This window comes from Papio anubis, chromosome X, assembly GCF_008728515.1.
Source record: "Papio anubis isolate 15944 chromosome X, Panubis1.0, whole genome shotgun sequence".
Lineage (NCBI taxonomy): Eukaryota > Metazoa > Chordata > Mammalia > Primates > Cercopithecidae > Papio > Papio anubis.
In genome coordinates this window covers 127,176,699-127,191,722 of record NC_044996.1, presented here as the reverse complement: position 1 = coordinate 127,191,722, position 15,024 = coordinate 127,176,699, and the positions used below count along the sequence as shown (strand labels likewise).

At 42.6% G+C, this 15,024-nt stretch overlaps 1 protein-coding gene across 4 annotated transcripts in view; it reads right to left on the bottom strand.

Moving 5' to 3' along the window:
• SCML2 (Scm polycomb group protein like 2) overlaps nt 1-13,613 on the bottom strand; it is a 119,207-nt gene extending 105,594 nt beyond the window's left edge. For 2 of the 4 annotated variants that reach the window (XM_031660496.1, XM_031660498.1), the window contains exons 1-2: nt 13,480-13,574; nt 1,991-2,083 (exon numbers count right to left, since the gene is read on the bottom strand). In XM_031660496.1, the coding sequence (XP_031516356.1) occupies nt 1,991-2,017 (27 nt within the window). In that variant the 5' untranslated portion in view covers nt 2,018-2,083; nt 13,480-13,574. Of the gene's footprint in view, nt 1-1,990; nt 2,084-13,479 lie in introns of all 4 variants that reach the window. The other 2 variants (XM_031660499.1, XM_031660497.1) reach the window with 1 other exon arrangement.
• Nucleotides 13,614-15,024: the final 1,411 nt, after the last annotated feature.

Here is a 15,024-nt window from a genome sequence, read left to right as displayed (position 1 = left end):
CTTAATGCATATTAGGAGCAATTCCACTGTGTGAAAAAACATTCAAATATAAGTAAGCCTTAAAAAAAAAAAAAAGGTTAGGTTAATAGTACTTCATAGTGTCTGACATTGAAATTTCATTTACCAAAAGACTACAGTTGGGCTGGGCACAGTGACTCATGCTTGTGATCCCAGCACTTTGGGAGGCCAAGGAGGGCAGATCACTTAAGGTCAGGAGTTCAAGGCCAGCCTGGCCAACATGGTGAAAACCCATCTCTACTAAAAATACAAAAATTAGCCAGGCATGGTGGCAAGCATCTGTAAGCCCAGCTACTCAGGAGACTGAGGCAGGAGAATTGCTTGAACCCAGAAGGTGGAGGCTGTAGTGAGCCGAGATCATGCCACTGCGCTCCAGCCTGGGCAAGACTCCATCTCAAAAAAAAAAAAAAAAAAAAAAAAAAAAAAAAAAAAAGACTACGGTTATACTTAATCTAGCAGTTTTATCTAGAAGCTCTGAACAAGTATGGACAATCTGCAATCTTTTACACAACCATTTGTTTTGCAGATTGTATCTTGTTACAGAACTAAGAGCTGATAAAAGATCAACAAATGCTTTGAAAACTCTTGTTTTAAACCATTTTCTCAACACAATTAAACAATGTAAACAGTGATTAATAGTGGAATTATTAAGCCTAAAACCCCCATTACTCTTATCTGATTCTGGAGAAAATTCTACAGTCTGTTGAGAAAAACAGTTTTAAAGTACTATTTAGCAAATTAATGGGTCTATAATTCTAAGGTTACAGGGCCTTTCCATTATTTGTTTATTTTCTGGAGTTTTTTGTTTGGAGAGTTTTTTTCTTTTTCTTTTCTTTTCCCTTTATTTTTTATTTTTTTCTTTGGTGTACCCCACCTCCTTTTTTTTTTAATTTTGTTTTGTTTTTAAGATAAAGTAAGCTACACTTTGAGTCTCTAATTAAAGATCACTGCCTGGAGAGTAGTGATCTTCAGTAAGGGTAAACATTTTGGCAAGGACAGGAACTAAACAAATCTGACAGCAAGAAATCTCCCAGTTTCTAGGTTCAGTTCAGTTTCACTAGGGGAAAAAAAAAGAGAGAGAAAGATTTCCCACGGCCTGTTTCAACTTTAGGCCATTGGTCAGATGTTATAAAATGAATGCAACTGTAGAATTTCAACCTGAGAGAACATAAGAATCAACAAAATACAGCCAGGCGCAGTGGTTCACGCCTGTAATCAGGCATTTTGGGAGGCCAACGCAGGTGGATCACGAGGTCAGGAGATTGAGACCATCCTGGCCAACATGGCGAAACCCCACCTCTACTAAAAAATACAAAAATTAGCCAGGTGTGGTGGCGGGCACCTGTAATCCCAGCTATTCCAGAGGTTGAGGCAGGGAGAATTGCTTGAACCCGGGAGGCGGAGGTTGCAGTAAGCAGAGATTGCGCCACTGCATTCCAGCCTGGGTGAAAAGAGCGAGACTTTGTCTCAAAAAAAAAAGAAAGAAAGAAAAAGAAAAGGAAAAAAAAAAAACCTGGGCCAGATCATGATCACACCTGTAATCCCAGCACTATGGGAGGCTGAGGCGAGAGGATTGCTTGAGCTCAGGAGTTTGAGACTAGCCTGAGCAACACAGTGAAACCCTGCCTCTTTTTTAAAAAAAGAAAAAAAGAAAGAAAAGAAATAAAAGTAAAATTAAAAAAATAAAAATACAAAACCAAACTCTCATTCCCTGTGACTCGTGGGAAACTGAAAAAATAAAAAACTTTTTAAAAGACCAAGTGCAGTGGCTCACGCCTGTAATCCCAGCACTTTGGGAGGCCAAGGCAGGAGGATCGCTTGAGCCCAGAAGTTCAAGAGCAGCCCGGGCAACATAGTGAGACCCTGTCTCTAAAAATAATAATAATAAAACAATAAATACATAAATAACCAAATTCTTGCCATCAAAATGAGCTCCTCTTCCTCTGCATTTTATTTTAAAAGCATTACAAACCCTCAATCTTTCTGAATCAGAAGTCATCTCTGAGTCTTCTCCTCTTGTGTCTTAGCAGTTACCAAGCAATTTTGATTCCTCAAGGTCAGGAAGCTGGTAGTGAAAGAAAAATGATTCAAACCTAAGTTTGTCAAATGCCAAAAGACAAGGCTCCAATACACTATACATGCTTTGAAAGGGAGAAATAAGGAGTGATATGGTTTGGTGTCCCTACCCAAATCTCATATTGAATTGTAGCTCCCATAATTCCCTCATGTTGTGGGAGCGAACCAGTGGGAGATAAATGAATCATGAAGGTGGTTTCTCCCACACTGTTCTCATGGTAGTGAATAAGTCTCAGGAGATCTGATGGTTTTATAAAGAGAAATGCCTTTCACCTGGCTCTCAGTCTCTCGTCTGCTGCCCTGTAAGACATGCCTTTCACCATGATTGTGAGGCCTCCCCAGCCAGGTGGAACTGTAAGTCCATTAAACCTCTTTTTTCTTATAAACTGCCCAGTTTCAGGTATGTCTTTATCAGTAGTGTGAAAACACACTAATATAAGGAGATACTGTAATATGCCAGATACCCTAGAAAAAATGGATCCATGAGGGCAGGAGAAAACAGAAGTTATGTTCCCAGAGATCCAATGATAATGGTGTTGGCAGTGGTGATAATAATACTTAGATCTGTTACTTACTGAGCTCTTGCTATTAATGAATGCCTGGTACCCTACCCTAAGGCTTTTATATATATTTTTTCTTATCTAAAGCTTATTACAAGCCTACAGAGCAGATACTGTTATTAATGTCCATTAATGTTCATTTGAAAGTTAAGGATGGGGAGGGGGGAGGGGGGAGGGATTGCATTGGGAGTTATACCTGATGTAAATGATGAGTTGATGGGTGCAGCAGACTAACATGGCACAAGTATATATATGTAACAAACCTGCATGTTATGCACATGTACCCTACAACTTAAAGTATAATAATAATAAATAAATTAAAAAAAAAAAAAAAAAAAAGAAAGTTAAGGATACTGAGGCTCAAACACCTGCCCAAGATCACCCAGCTAGATTTGAATCTAGGTTCATGAATACTTAACCATTGTGCTAAAATTGCCGTTGTTGTGTTTAACCGTGTAAGTGCCTTTTCTCCTCTGATAGACAATAAGCTACTGGGTGCAGTATCACATCTTGTTCTTCTTTATATCCTTCAGAATAATGAGCACAGTGTCTATCACATACTAGGGTCCCCAAAATGTTTGCTGAATGAGTAAACTCTGCTGTGCTATAGGCTGCTTGTATCTAAACTATATAGAACCAGAATATTGCAGGGGTTTTTTTTGTTTTTTTTTTTTGAGATGGAGTCTCGCTCTGTCGCCCAGGATGAAGTGCAGTGGAGTGATCATAGCTCACTGCAATCTCAACCTCCCCGGGCTCAGGTGATCCTCCCACCTCAGCCTCCCTAGTAGCTGGGACTACAGGCACACACCACCATACCTGGCTAATTTTTGTATTTTTTGTAGTGACGGGTTTTTCCCATGTTGCCCAGGCTGGTCTCAAACTCCTGGGCTCAATGAATCCTCTTGCCTCAGCCTCTCAAAGTGCTGGAATTAGAGGTGTGAGCCACCATGCATGGCCTAAAACAATTTTTTGACAAAATTTTTCTTTTTTTTTTTTTTTATTTTGAGACAGGGTCTCACTCTGTTGCCCAGGCTGGAGTGCAGTGGCATAATCAGGGCTCACTGCAGCCTGACCTCCCGGGCTTAAGTGACTGTCCTGCCTCAGCACACCCCCCGCATCCCTCCCTGCCCCCCCACCGCCCCCCGCACACACACACAAAGTAGCTGGGACTACAGGCATGTGCCAACAAGCTCGGCAGCTAATTTTTTTTTTTTTAATTTTAGTAGAGACGATGGCTCACTAAGTTGCCCATACTGGTATCAAACTCCTGAGCTCAAACGATCCTCCTGCCTCGGCCTCCCAAAGTGCTGGGATTACAGGCATGAGCCACGGCGCTCAACTGAGATTTTTCTTTTGGCTGTTATTGGTGTTCTCTGTTCCTTCCTGCAATATCAAATCAGCTGTCTTAATTTAGACACAAGTCTAAGTCAATGGGCCAAGGAGAAAATTCTGTGAGATTTGAGACAATCCCCCACCTCCAATATCTCTCTCTTTCCCAGAAGTTGATTGGTCTTTTTTTTTTATTCTGAATTTTATCTCTTTCTAGGATGTTTGTGGTCTCAAAAAGACAGGTTCCATATAAATAAGTTACTATTATAGAATTCAGTTTATAAATGCCAACTACATAACAGGTATAACTAAAACATGTGCTTTAAACCAATATTCACCAAAAAAAGACACAGTCCCTATTCACAAAATAATCTATTGAAAAAAATGTCTCATCATATCCCCTTGAGTTTATCAACAGTATAAGAAGTTTCAAGGATAAGAGAGATTCACAAATATGTTTGCTGGTGTTTTAAAGAAAATGTTGGAATAAGTGATGGAAGTTATTATACGTACACAATTTACCAGAGATTAATTAAATAGCACAGACAGAAAGGGTTCTTTTCCTTTCTAAATCTATCTTGTTATAAAGATACTACTTTTAGACTTGAACAAACAAAAATGCCCTCCTTTATTGTGAAGAGGAAGGTCTGAGTTAACTGCATAAAACAACATCTTTATGTTTTTAACTTGAAAATAGTTTATTATTTTGTTTCAAGAAGTACTTCACATTTACGCCTAAATGCAAAAAAAAAAATACTGATTTAATTAAAATACATTGTAGTTGTGTATTTTTCTTTGACCAAGAGAAGCTCTCTCTTTCAACTAAGATTTTGTTTCTGGTAATGGTGATTATCCTAACACAGGATAGAAAAAGTGTATATTCCATTGTATAGTCATATACAATTTTGTTTAATTGAACATGAGTCATCAATTTAAGATTCCACAAGTATCTACTCAATTCACTCAAGTAAACAATCAAATGTCACATTTTCTAACACAGTTATAAAAGTAATCAGAAAAACACTAAACTCTAATATTGTAATTACATTTAAAACTAAAATTCTATCTCTGAATTAAGACTAATCAATATTAAGAAAAAACAAGCCGGGTGCGGTGGCTCACACCTGTCATCCCAGCACTTTGGGAGGCTGAGTTCAGGTGACTCACTTGAGGTCAGGAGTTCGAGACCAGACTGGTCAACATGGTGAAACCCCATCTCTATCAAAAATACAAAAATCAGCTAGGTGTGGTGGCGGGCACCTGTAGTCCCAGCTACTTGGCAGACTGAGGCAGGAGAATCGTTTGAATCCAGGAGGCGGAGGCTGCAGTGAGCCAAAATTGTGCCACTGCACCCCGGCCTGAGTGACAAGAGCAAAACTCCATCAGAAAGAAAGGGGAGAGAGAGAGAGAGAGAGACAGACAGACACAGAAAGAGAGGGAGGGAGGGAAGGAGGGAAGGAGGGAGAGAGAGGGAGAGAGGGAGGGAGAGAGAGAGAGAGAGAGAGAGGGAGAGGGAGAGGGAGAGAGAGACAGAAAGAAAGACAGAAAGACAGAAAGGCAGACAGAAAGACAGAAAGACAGACAGAAAGAAAGACAGACAGACAGACAGACAGACAGACAGACAGAAAGAAAGAAAGAAAGAAAGAAAGAAAGAAAGAAAGAAAGAAAGAAAGAAAGAGAGAGAGAGACAGAAAGAAAGAAAGAACGAACGAACGAACGAACATTTTTGGGCCAGGCGCAGTGGCTCATGCCTGTAATGCCAGCACTCTGGGAGGACGAGGTGGGCGGATCACTTGAGGTCTGAAGTTTGAGACCAGCCTGGCCAACATGGCAAAACTCCGTCTGTGGTGGTACATGCCTATAATCTCAGCTACCCGGGAGGCTGAGGCATGAAAATTGCTTGAACCTGGGAGGCAGAGGCTGCAGTGAACCAAGATCATGCCACTGCACTCCAGCCTGGGCGACAGAGCAAGACTCTGTCTCAAAAAAAAGAAAAAAAAAAGGAACATTTTCATCTCCATATTTCTGAAATCTGTAAAAAAAAAATAAAATCAAAGAACATTTTTGGTAGCAACAACTTATCAAATCAAGCCTTCTAGAGGAAATTAAGGTTTCTAAAGGAGCAATTTTAAATTATGCTTTAGTAAAGTCCACCCCAAACAAACTAGTAATTAATCTTTTTCTGTGTCAAAACAAACCTAAGAAGACTTAACTATTTTCAAAAATTTCTAATTTAAGTTATCCAAAAAAATCATAACCTGTAAGTTAATCACTTGCAATTTTAAAATGATTTCTGTGAAAGCTATGTATTTAGTGAAGAAGTATGTTATGTCAGAAAACAGATAAACTAAAGATAAGTCAAGGGTTGCCAAAATCCCAGTTTATAGTTGTAAATTCCTAAGGTTTTAAAGCACAGCTACAAGCTAACTGCCCAAAGACCTGCTACCCACTGACATTTGTGAAGGACTTGAGTTAATGGCAGGGCATGTCAATTTACTACAGGCAGCTCATGGTGCGACATTTTGACAAAAGAACTGGATCTGGTTACAGGCTGTTCCTATTATCACTGCAGTCTAGATTTATGGTTTCTAACACCAGCCCTACAAGAAATCATGGAAATGATGACAACAACAATCCCCACTAGACAACAGACTGCAGAAAAGCATGCAATAAACCACAATCTGAAGAGACCAGAAAACTAAACATCCTTGAAAATACCTCAAACACAGGCAGGTGTCAGCAAATTACCCATTCAAATATATCTACAACTTCTCAAGTTTCAACACACAAAAAAATCTCAAATCAGAGTCTCTAAAGTAATCTAAAACCAAACAATATCTAAATATACTATTTATTGTCTACTATATCTTAATTCTTTTAATGACCAAAGATGTTTCATTTGAACAGATTTATGAAACTCTATCAAGTTAGTTAAAAATTAATACTGACTATACTGCTTTTCAAATAACATTATGGAGAAAAACACTGCAAACATTTTTTTAAAATATTTCAAAAGAAAAAAAAGCAACAGTTCATAGCAAAGGGCACAGGTTTCCAACTGTATTCAAAGATGAAGAGAACTGAAAAGAAGAAACACATTTGATTCAGTATTTAAAAATAAATATATAAGGCCGGGCGCGGTGGCTCAAGCCTGTAATCCCAGCACTTTGGGAGGCCGAGACGGGCGGATCACGAGGTCAGGAGATCGAGACCATCCTGGCTAACACGGTGAAACCCCGTCTCTACTAAAAATACAAAAAACTAGCCGGGCGAGGTGGCGGGCGCCTGTAGTCCCAGCTACTCCGGAGGCTGAGGCAGGAGAATGGCGCAAACCCGGGAGGCGGAGCTTGCAGTGAGCTGAGATCCGGCCACTGCACTCCAGCCCGGGCTACAGAGCAAGACTCCGTCTCAAAATAAATAAATAAATAAATAAATAAATAAATATATAATCAAATCTTAAATCAGCTAAAACTGATGAAAGGTAGGAAAAGTGGCCAAATGTTTAAAAAAAAAAAAGCACATTGTCAATACACTTAAAAAACTATGTCAAGGCTATAAGGTACATACCAAATGGAGCTGTTTGTCTATAATTCACACCAGTTAATCTTTATGAGAAACAGAGGTTGAGAAAAATCAAATGTGTATTCTAAACACAACCAAAGAGAGCCCCACAAACTCTTCTCTGAGAAATGAAAGAATCTTCAAGGTATGCCCAAGAATTGTAATATTCTGAAGTTTACAACGGTAAACTTCTGAAGTTCTGAAGTTTACAACGGTACCTTACCACCGAAAGTGGGCACTCTCTTTCCCCTCTTAACAACAATTTGCTCCTATAAACTTAGGAGGGGGCAGAGCTGTAGCTATAAACACAGGTCACAAATAGTAGGTAATCAAGTGCTATCTTCAAATATTTCCCAGGTCTTTACTCACACAGAGTCAAGCTTATTCTAAAGGTTTTAACTCTTCAAATAAGGAATTCATGTAGTCTAGGTCAAATGATCATGATATTAAGATGAACAGCACCATCATATTCACTGCTACAGGATCCTCAAATATTTCATTTTTCACACAATAAGATATCTCCATTGCTTATGTTAAAACCTCTCCTGGTCGGGCGCGGTGGCTCACGCCTGTAACCCCAGCACTTAGGGAGGCCGAGGCAGGTGGATCACTTGAGGTTAGAAGTTCGAGACCAGCCTGGACAACATGGTGAAACCCCGTCCCTACTAAAATTATTTTTTAAAAAATTAGCTGGGCATGGTTGAACACGCCTATAATCCCAGCTACTCAGGATATTGAGGCAGAAGAATCACTTGAACCTCAGAGGCGGAGGCTGCAGTGAGCCAGGATTGTGCCACTGCACTCTAGCCTGGGCAACAGAGAAAGACTCCGTCTCAAAAATAAATAAATAAATAAATAAATAACTACCAGTATTATTTCTAAGATTGCCAAGGTATAGACAACATAATGACAAAATAAACAAAATTGCCTTTGTCATGAAAACCAAAGAACACATACACATTTCAAATCTTGACAGTTTCTAAAATTTTTTCAAATTATTTTTAAGAACCACCGTTGGCAGGGCGAGGTGGCTCACACCTGTAATCCCAGAACTTCAGGAAGCCAAGGCAGGAGGATCACTTGAGGCCAGGAATTCGAGACCAGCCTGGCCAACATGGTGAAATCCCATCTCTACTAAAAATAAAAATTACGAAAAATACAAAAATTAGCGGGCATGGTGATGTACACCTGTAATCCCAGCTACTCAGGAGGCTGAGGCACGAGAATTGCTTGAACCCAGGAAGCAGAGGTTGCAGTAAGCTGAGATCACACCACCGCACTCCAGCCTGGGCAACAGAGCAAGACTCTCAAAAAAAAAAAAAAAGGCCAGATTTGGTGGCTCCTGCCTGTAATCCCAGCACTTGGGGAGGCAGCAGAAGTGGGTGGATCACCTCAGGTCAGGAGTTTGAGACCAGCCTGGCCAACATGGCAAAACCCCATCTCTACTAAAAATACAAAAATTAGCCAGGCTCGGTGGTGCACACCTGTAGTCCAGCTACTTGGGAGGCTTAGGCAAGAGAATCACTTGAACGTGGGAGGCAGAGGTTGCAGTGAGCTGAGATTGTGCCACTGTACTCCAGCCTGGGTGACAAAATGAGACTCCATCTCGGGGGAAAAAAAAATTCAGCTTGGCGTGGTAGTACATGTCTATAGTCCCAGCAACTCAGGAGGCTGAGGCAGGAGAATCGCTTGAAGCCAGGAGGCAGAAGTTGCAATGAGCCAAGATTGTACCTGCACTCCAGCCTGGGTAACAGAGCAAGACTCTGTATCAAAAAAGAACCACCACAAACTCTTTTTATAAATGGTAACCAAAGCCTAACGTACTTAAGATTAAGAGTCTAAAAAATGTACTTACCACTAAATTATACCAGTATTCATATAATGGTATAAATTATGCCATTTTAATCTAAGATAAACGCCAGTGGTTTCTTTTATCTATTTCCCCAAGACAAAGAGATCATGAATGTTAAGCCCCAAAGCCAGGGATGGGTATACACTCTTCTTTCAAAATTACCAACATGGAGCCGGACATGGTGGCTCACACCTGTAATCCCAGCACTTTGGGAGGCCAAGGTGGGAGAATCACCTGAGGTCAGGAGTTTGAGACCAGCCTGGCCAACTAGGTGAAACCCTGTCTCTACTAAAAATGCAAAAATTAGCTGGGCACGGTGGCGCACCCCTGTAATCCCAGCTACTCGGGAGGCTGAGGTGGGAAAACTGCTTGAACGCAGGAGGCAGAGGCTGCAGTGGGCTGAGATCATGCCCCTGCACTACAGCCTGGGCAACAGAGCGTGAGCATGTCTCAAAAAAAAAAAAAAAAAAAAATCACCAACATTTGCTATTTTCAAAATGTCCAGGTTTTTAGTTCCTGGAATCAACAATCAGTTCAAATTCTAAGGTATTATGTAGTAATTCTCAGACATTAATTACTGAGAGTTCTAAAATTACTAGGGATGCTTGATTTGCCCACTGCAAACTAGAAAACACCTTCTGGCAACACCAGACTAATCTTTGCACCACAGCTCATAGCTCTAAGGTTGACAGCTGGCAGAGCCCACTTTGTTCCTGTATATCCTAAAAATCAGGAATATGACTATGAGGAGACAGTGAGACCTACCCTCCCCACCCCGAGAGGGGAGCTAACAGAGACGACCACTACCTCAGATTTCCATTTACAAGTGGAAAGAGAATAGCGGGAGAAAAATGGCAGACAGGATAACCAGGCCAAAAAAAAAATACTGGAGGTGACTAATAAGGCAAACAGCAGAGGATACTGCTGTATCCACCCGTGTTCCACTTACTAGAGTTACAAAAGTCATTGCTATTAACCCAAAAAGAAAGGCAGTAAAATATTCAAGTGAAACTTTTCTCTCCCACCCCCAAGATCTCAAACTAAAATTGGAATTTGGCTCTTCCTTAAATGGAACAAGTGGCTACATCATGTTAATTCAAAAGACTTGGTATTTACTCAGCCTTTTCAAGGCACTTTATCATCATTAATTATTTCTCAGTGAGGCAGCAAAGGATTACCCTGACCATTTCACTGATGCGGAAACAGACACCAACAGCGAAGGGAACAGGGGCAGGAAGAGGGGTGATAGGAAGCATCTGGGAGGAACAGGCAGGCAGCTAAAAAGGAACAAGCCCAAAAGAAAATAAGAGTCACATCTGGCTTAGAGCTGAAGATCATAACCCTTATTTGTTATTTCTGAGCTCAGAGATTTCTGCAATATTTTGAAAAAACAAAATGCTTTAAAATACCAGTTAAAACTTAATTACAGCTTAAACTACTTAGTAATAGAAGTGAGGTTGCTTAGTATTAAAAATTACCCAATCTCCAGAGCACATATTGATTTCTATTTATACCAGCAACTCATTTTTCCCCTCAAGCTTAACCAGTATGTTATCTATTTGAACCAGAAAATAATCTCATCAAAATATATAGCTTTATATAATCCTAAACAAAAAATCACAAAGTTAATATCACCTAAGTCAGAAATAATTTGCAGTTACACTCAGAATTTTGTTTGGAGAATTACGACAAAAATACTGACTTCTCGAGTTCGCCCTTTGAATGAAAGGAATACTTGTTCTACATTCGAATTGTTTTTTTAGCTATAACTCCCCGAAATTTTCAGGAATAAACTATGGGTGGAAAGCCTTAGACACCCAGAAATTAGCACACATAGACACATAGTGGGCTCTGAATAAACTGAACTCCATCGTAAAGACAGCACAGGTGCTTAATAAAGATGTGTTGATGGGCTGGGCGCGGTGGCTCACGCCTGTAATCCCAGCACTTTGGGAGGCCAAGGTGGGCGGATCACGAGGTCAGGAGACCGAGACCACAGTGAAACACAGTCTCTACTAAAAATACAAAAACTTAGCTGGGTGCAGTGGCGGGCGCCTGTAGTCCCAGCTACTCCAGAGGCTCAGGCAGGAGAATGGCGTGAACCCGGAAGGCGGAGTTTGCAGTGAGCCGAGATCGCGCCACTGCACTCCAGCCTGGGCGACAGAGCCAGACTCTGTCTCAAAAAAAAAAAAGATGTGTTGATGGAATCATAAATCAAATGGACTGACCAACCACCTCATAAGAAAAACTGATACACCTTTTTTTAGACTGACTCCATTGTTTTTTGTACATGTTATGACACTCAACTTCAAAGCGTCGGCACATACAATGCAGTAGAGTTATATTAATCTTTTTTTCCAACTACCAATTCCAAAGCAAATCAGGTTCTCTGGGGTAAACAAGTATACATCCTTAAGAAGCTCATATGGCTGCATGATATAAATATAAAGTTTATTCAAAACTTTCAAAGCCAGTTTAAATGGTGTTTTTTCTTTACATTCTATCAGACTGTTTTAAAGGTTACAGATAAAGCTAAATACAAGGCATCAGGTGAATACTCATAAACTCAATCTTTTCTCTAAATCCCACTGGATTCATTTCCAAAAGCTTATTTTCACATTCCTCCCATTAAATAGAAAACACACACACACACACACACACAGCCTGAAAGCACATTCGTCATTGGAAATACTTTATTTAATGAGTAAGAAAAAAGGCAAAATCGTCATTATTGAAAAACATTTCCCTACACTGTTACTGAAAAGAATTAAATATGCGTTTATGAACCATTGTTATAAAACAATTGCTCATCATAGGCAGTTGTACTCCATAAATGTTGTATCCCTCAAAACAGAAATATGAATAGCTCTGGGGGCATTAAAATGTAGCAGCATCTGAAGTTGTTTCAGGAAAAAAAAAACACCTATCTCCAATAGTTCTGTAAATCATATGATCATAAGCAAGTTATTTACTTTCCCTGCCTCAGTTTACCCCCACTAACCGATCCATTAACTTTCCAGAGATGCCCTAAAATAAGTCATAAACGTTAATCTCCTAATTTACAAACAAGAAGCAAATTTCAAATTGCAATCACACTTTCTGATGCTTGACAAATGTTTAACAACCTCTTTTTTAAAAATCAATAGTCTCAAATGGGAGCCTGTAAGTAAATATTTGTGCTGCTCAAACATTTGGGGGGTGGGGGAGCCGAATTACAGGTCGGCCCAGGACGCTATCTATGTACAACCTCGAGGCGAAAAATCGAGCAAATTCGCCTAGACCCGTTCTCCCTCCGGCTCTTCACACCTGGATGGGGCACAAGCACGATCCAGTGGGAAAAGGGAGAAAGGTAAGAAACTATTTCGGGACTGTTTCTAAGTGAAGGCAGCAACTTTTTTTCGGTCAGGCCGCGAGGCACGGCCATCGCGGCCGTCTCTCGTCCCCTCAGGAGGCTTAGAGCCCCCCATCGCCTCCCCGCCAGCCCCGGACGGGACGCACCCTCCGGTCCCGCTGCACCGCTAGGGTGAGCCACCGGCGCCCCCAGCCCCCGCCAGGAGCCCGGTGGCGGGCACCTGGCACCAGAATCCGCGCCCGCACGCCGCCGCCACAGGCGCATCCTTCCGGGCAGACGTTTCCCTCCCAAGCTCCAAAAGTTATCCCAGCCCAGACCAGGCAAAGTCAACCTCCCTCCTCGGCCCCGCCGCCCACCGTGACGCCTCCCGGGCCCCAGCCCAGCGCTACCTAAGGCAGGGAGGATGCGCCGGAGGGCGCTGTCAGCGCTGCAGGCAAGGGGACGGATGGAAGCTATCGGCCGGGCGCCCAAACCCCGCAGCGGCGAAGGGGCCCCGGGGCAGCGTGAGGGGAAGCGCGAGAGCGGCTTACGGGCGTCCGCGGAGGGCGCCTGGGGCGGGAGACCGAAGCGCGAGGCCGAGCTGCGATGGGACATCGGCGGGATCGTAAGGGGGCGTTCCTCGCACGGGACGCGCGCAGATGGCTTCTCCCCGCCCGCCCACGGACAACGGTCAGGGTCCGGGAGACAGCTCCGCTTCTCCATTCCTTACGGGGCCCGGAATCACCACGTACCTCCAGTCTCGTCGGTGAAAACAACGAAATTCTGTCCCACCGATCGCGCGAGCCGGCACCGAGCTTCACACCGCCGCCGCCATGTTTGAGAAGCCGCGCGCGGAGCCGCGCATGCCCCGCAACCGCCACCGCCGCCCCGCCCCCCGCGCGGCCGACCCGCGTGCCCTGCGGTTGCTGCGAGCACGCCCTTTGACCGCCGCCTCGTGCTGGGCCCGAGTCGGGGTCAAGCCAAGCGCCACCGCAGGCAGTGGCGGACCGTGAGACACTGTGAGCCCGGGAAAGCCCTTGCCACTTTGCCTCCTACCCCCCACGCCTATGCCAAATGAAAAACCAATCGCAGCCCAAGCACCCGAGGCCGTGGGGAGCCCCTCGATGGGACCCCGGGTTCCGCGTCAAGTTCCATCCCAGGAACTCGCTCCCCTTCGCTGTCGCCTTCGAATCCTGGCCACCACCCACCCTGGCCACGCACCCGAAAAGCAGGCGCTTCCCTCGGAACTCAAGCAAGTTCGAGGAGCAGGGAGAAGCAGCTGGTTACAGCAGCTTAAGCAAAGCCACCGCTTGGCGGGTTGCAGCATAGTCCTTGAAACTGGGTTGGGTTTTTTTTTTTTTTTATTTTTTTTTTTTTTCCATGAGTTTTTGCCACGCATTCCCCTCCCAGCTTCACTCTCTGGATTTCGTTCTTCCTCTAAACCCAGGGTTGAGCTAACGGGAACTAGATGAACCCGCAGAGGGAAATCACTTGCTCACTGACTCAGGAGCATCCCCGAGAGTGCGTTTTGGGGTCCCTTCTGCCCGCTGCCTTTCCCACCAGGCAGGGCCCATAGCGCAAGTGGAGGTCGCACCAAGGAGGGGGCGTAAAAATCGCTTCAAAACGACCAGCGAATCTCTCAGCACAAATTACAGCAAACAGAATGCCGGAGAAAAACATCTGTCCCTCGTTCTGAGGTTAGGTATAAGCTGATTTCAAACTTTTGTTTGAAAACTAATACAACGTGCTATGTTAGCCAAAAACAAACCATTGGTAGGGCTTCTCTCTAGAACTCTTTCCAAAGCTGGGTGTAGGTTTTGCATCTGTGATCACCTAACTTAGTGCAGAGGGCATGAAATACTTTTTAAATCATAATTTGGAAATCAGAGCTTAAAACTAAAAAAAAACTCCTGTGAAATATGTCCATTGTCTACAACGCAGGGTAGAATTTTCCAGTTGCAGCTTCTGCAGTATTAAGCAAAAGTCAAAGTGTTTATTGTATCTAAACATTGGCAAGTGGCACAGAATCAAATGGCTCTATTATTTTAATCCCTTAAAAATGAAAAACTAAATGTTAATGCCAAATTCAAGTAAACTTTAAGGGGAAAATAAAAAGACTAGGTTGATGATATGCAAATATTAGAGTGAGATTTGGTCCTATCAATTCTATAATATATATCACATAGGAGAAAATGTTGAAGTGTTCTAAGATGAAGGTTCAAACATGTTTTTTGTTTTGTTTTGTTTTTTGAGACGAGTCTCGTTTTGTCGCCCAGGCTGGAGAGCGGTGGCAGATA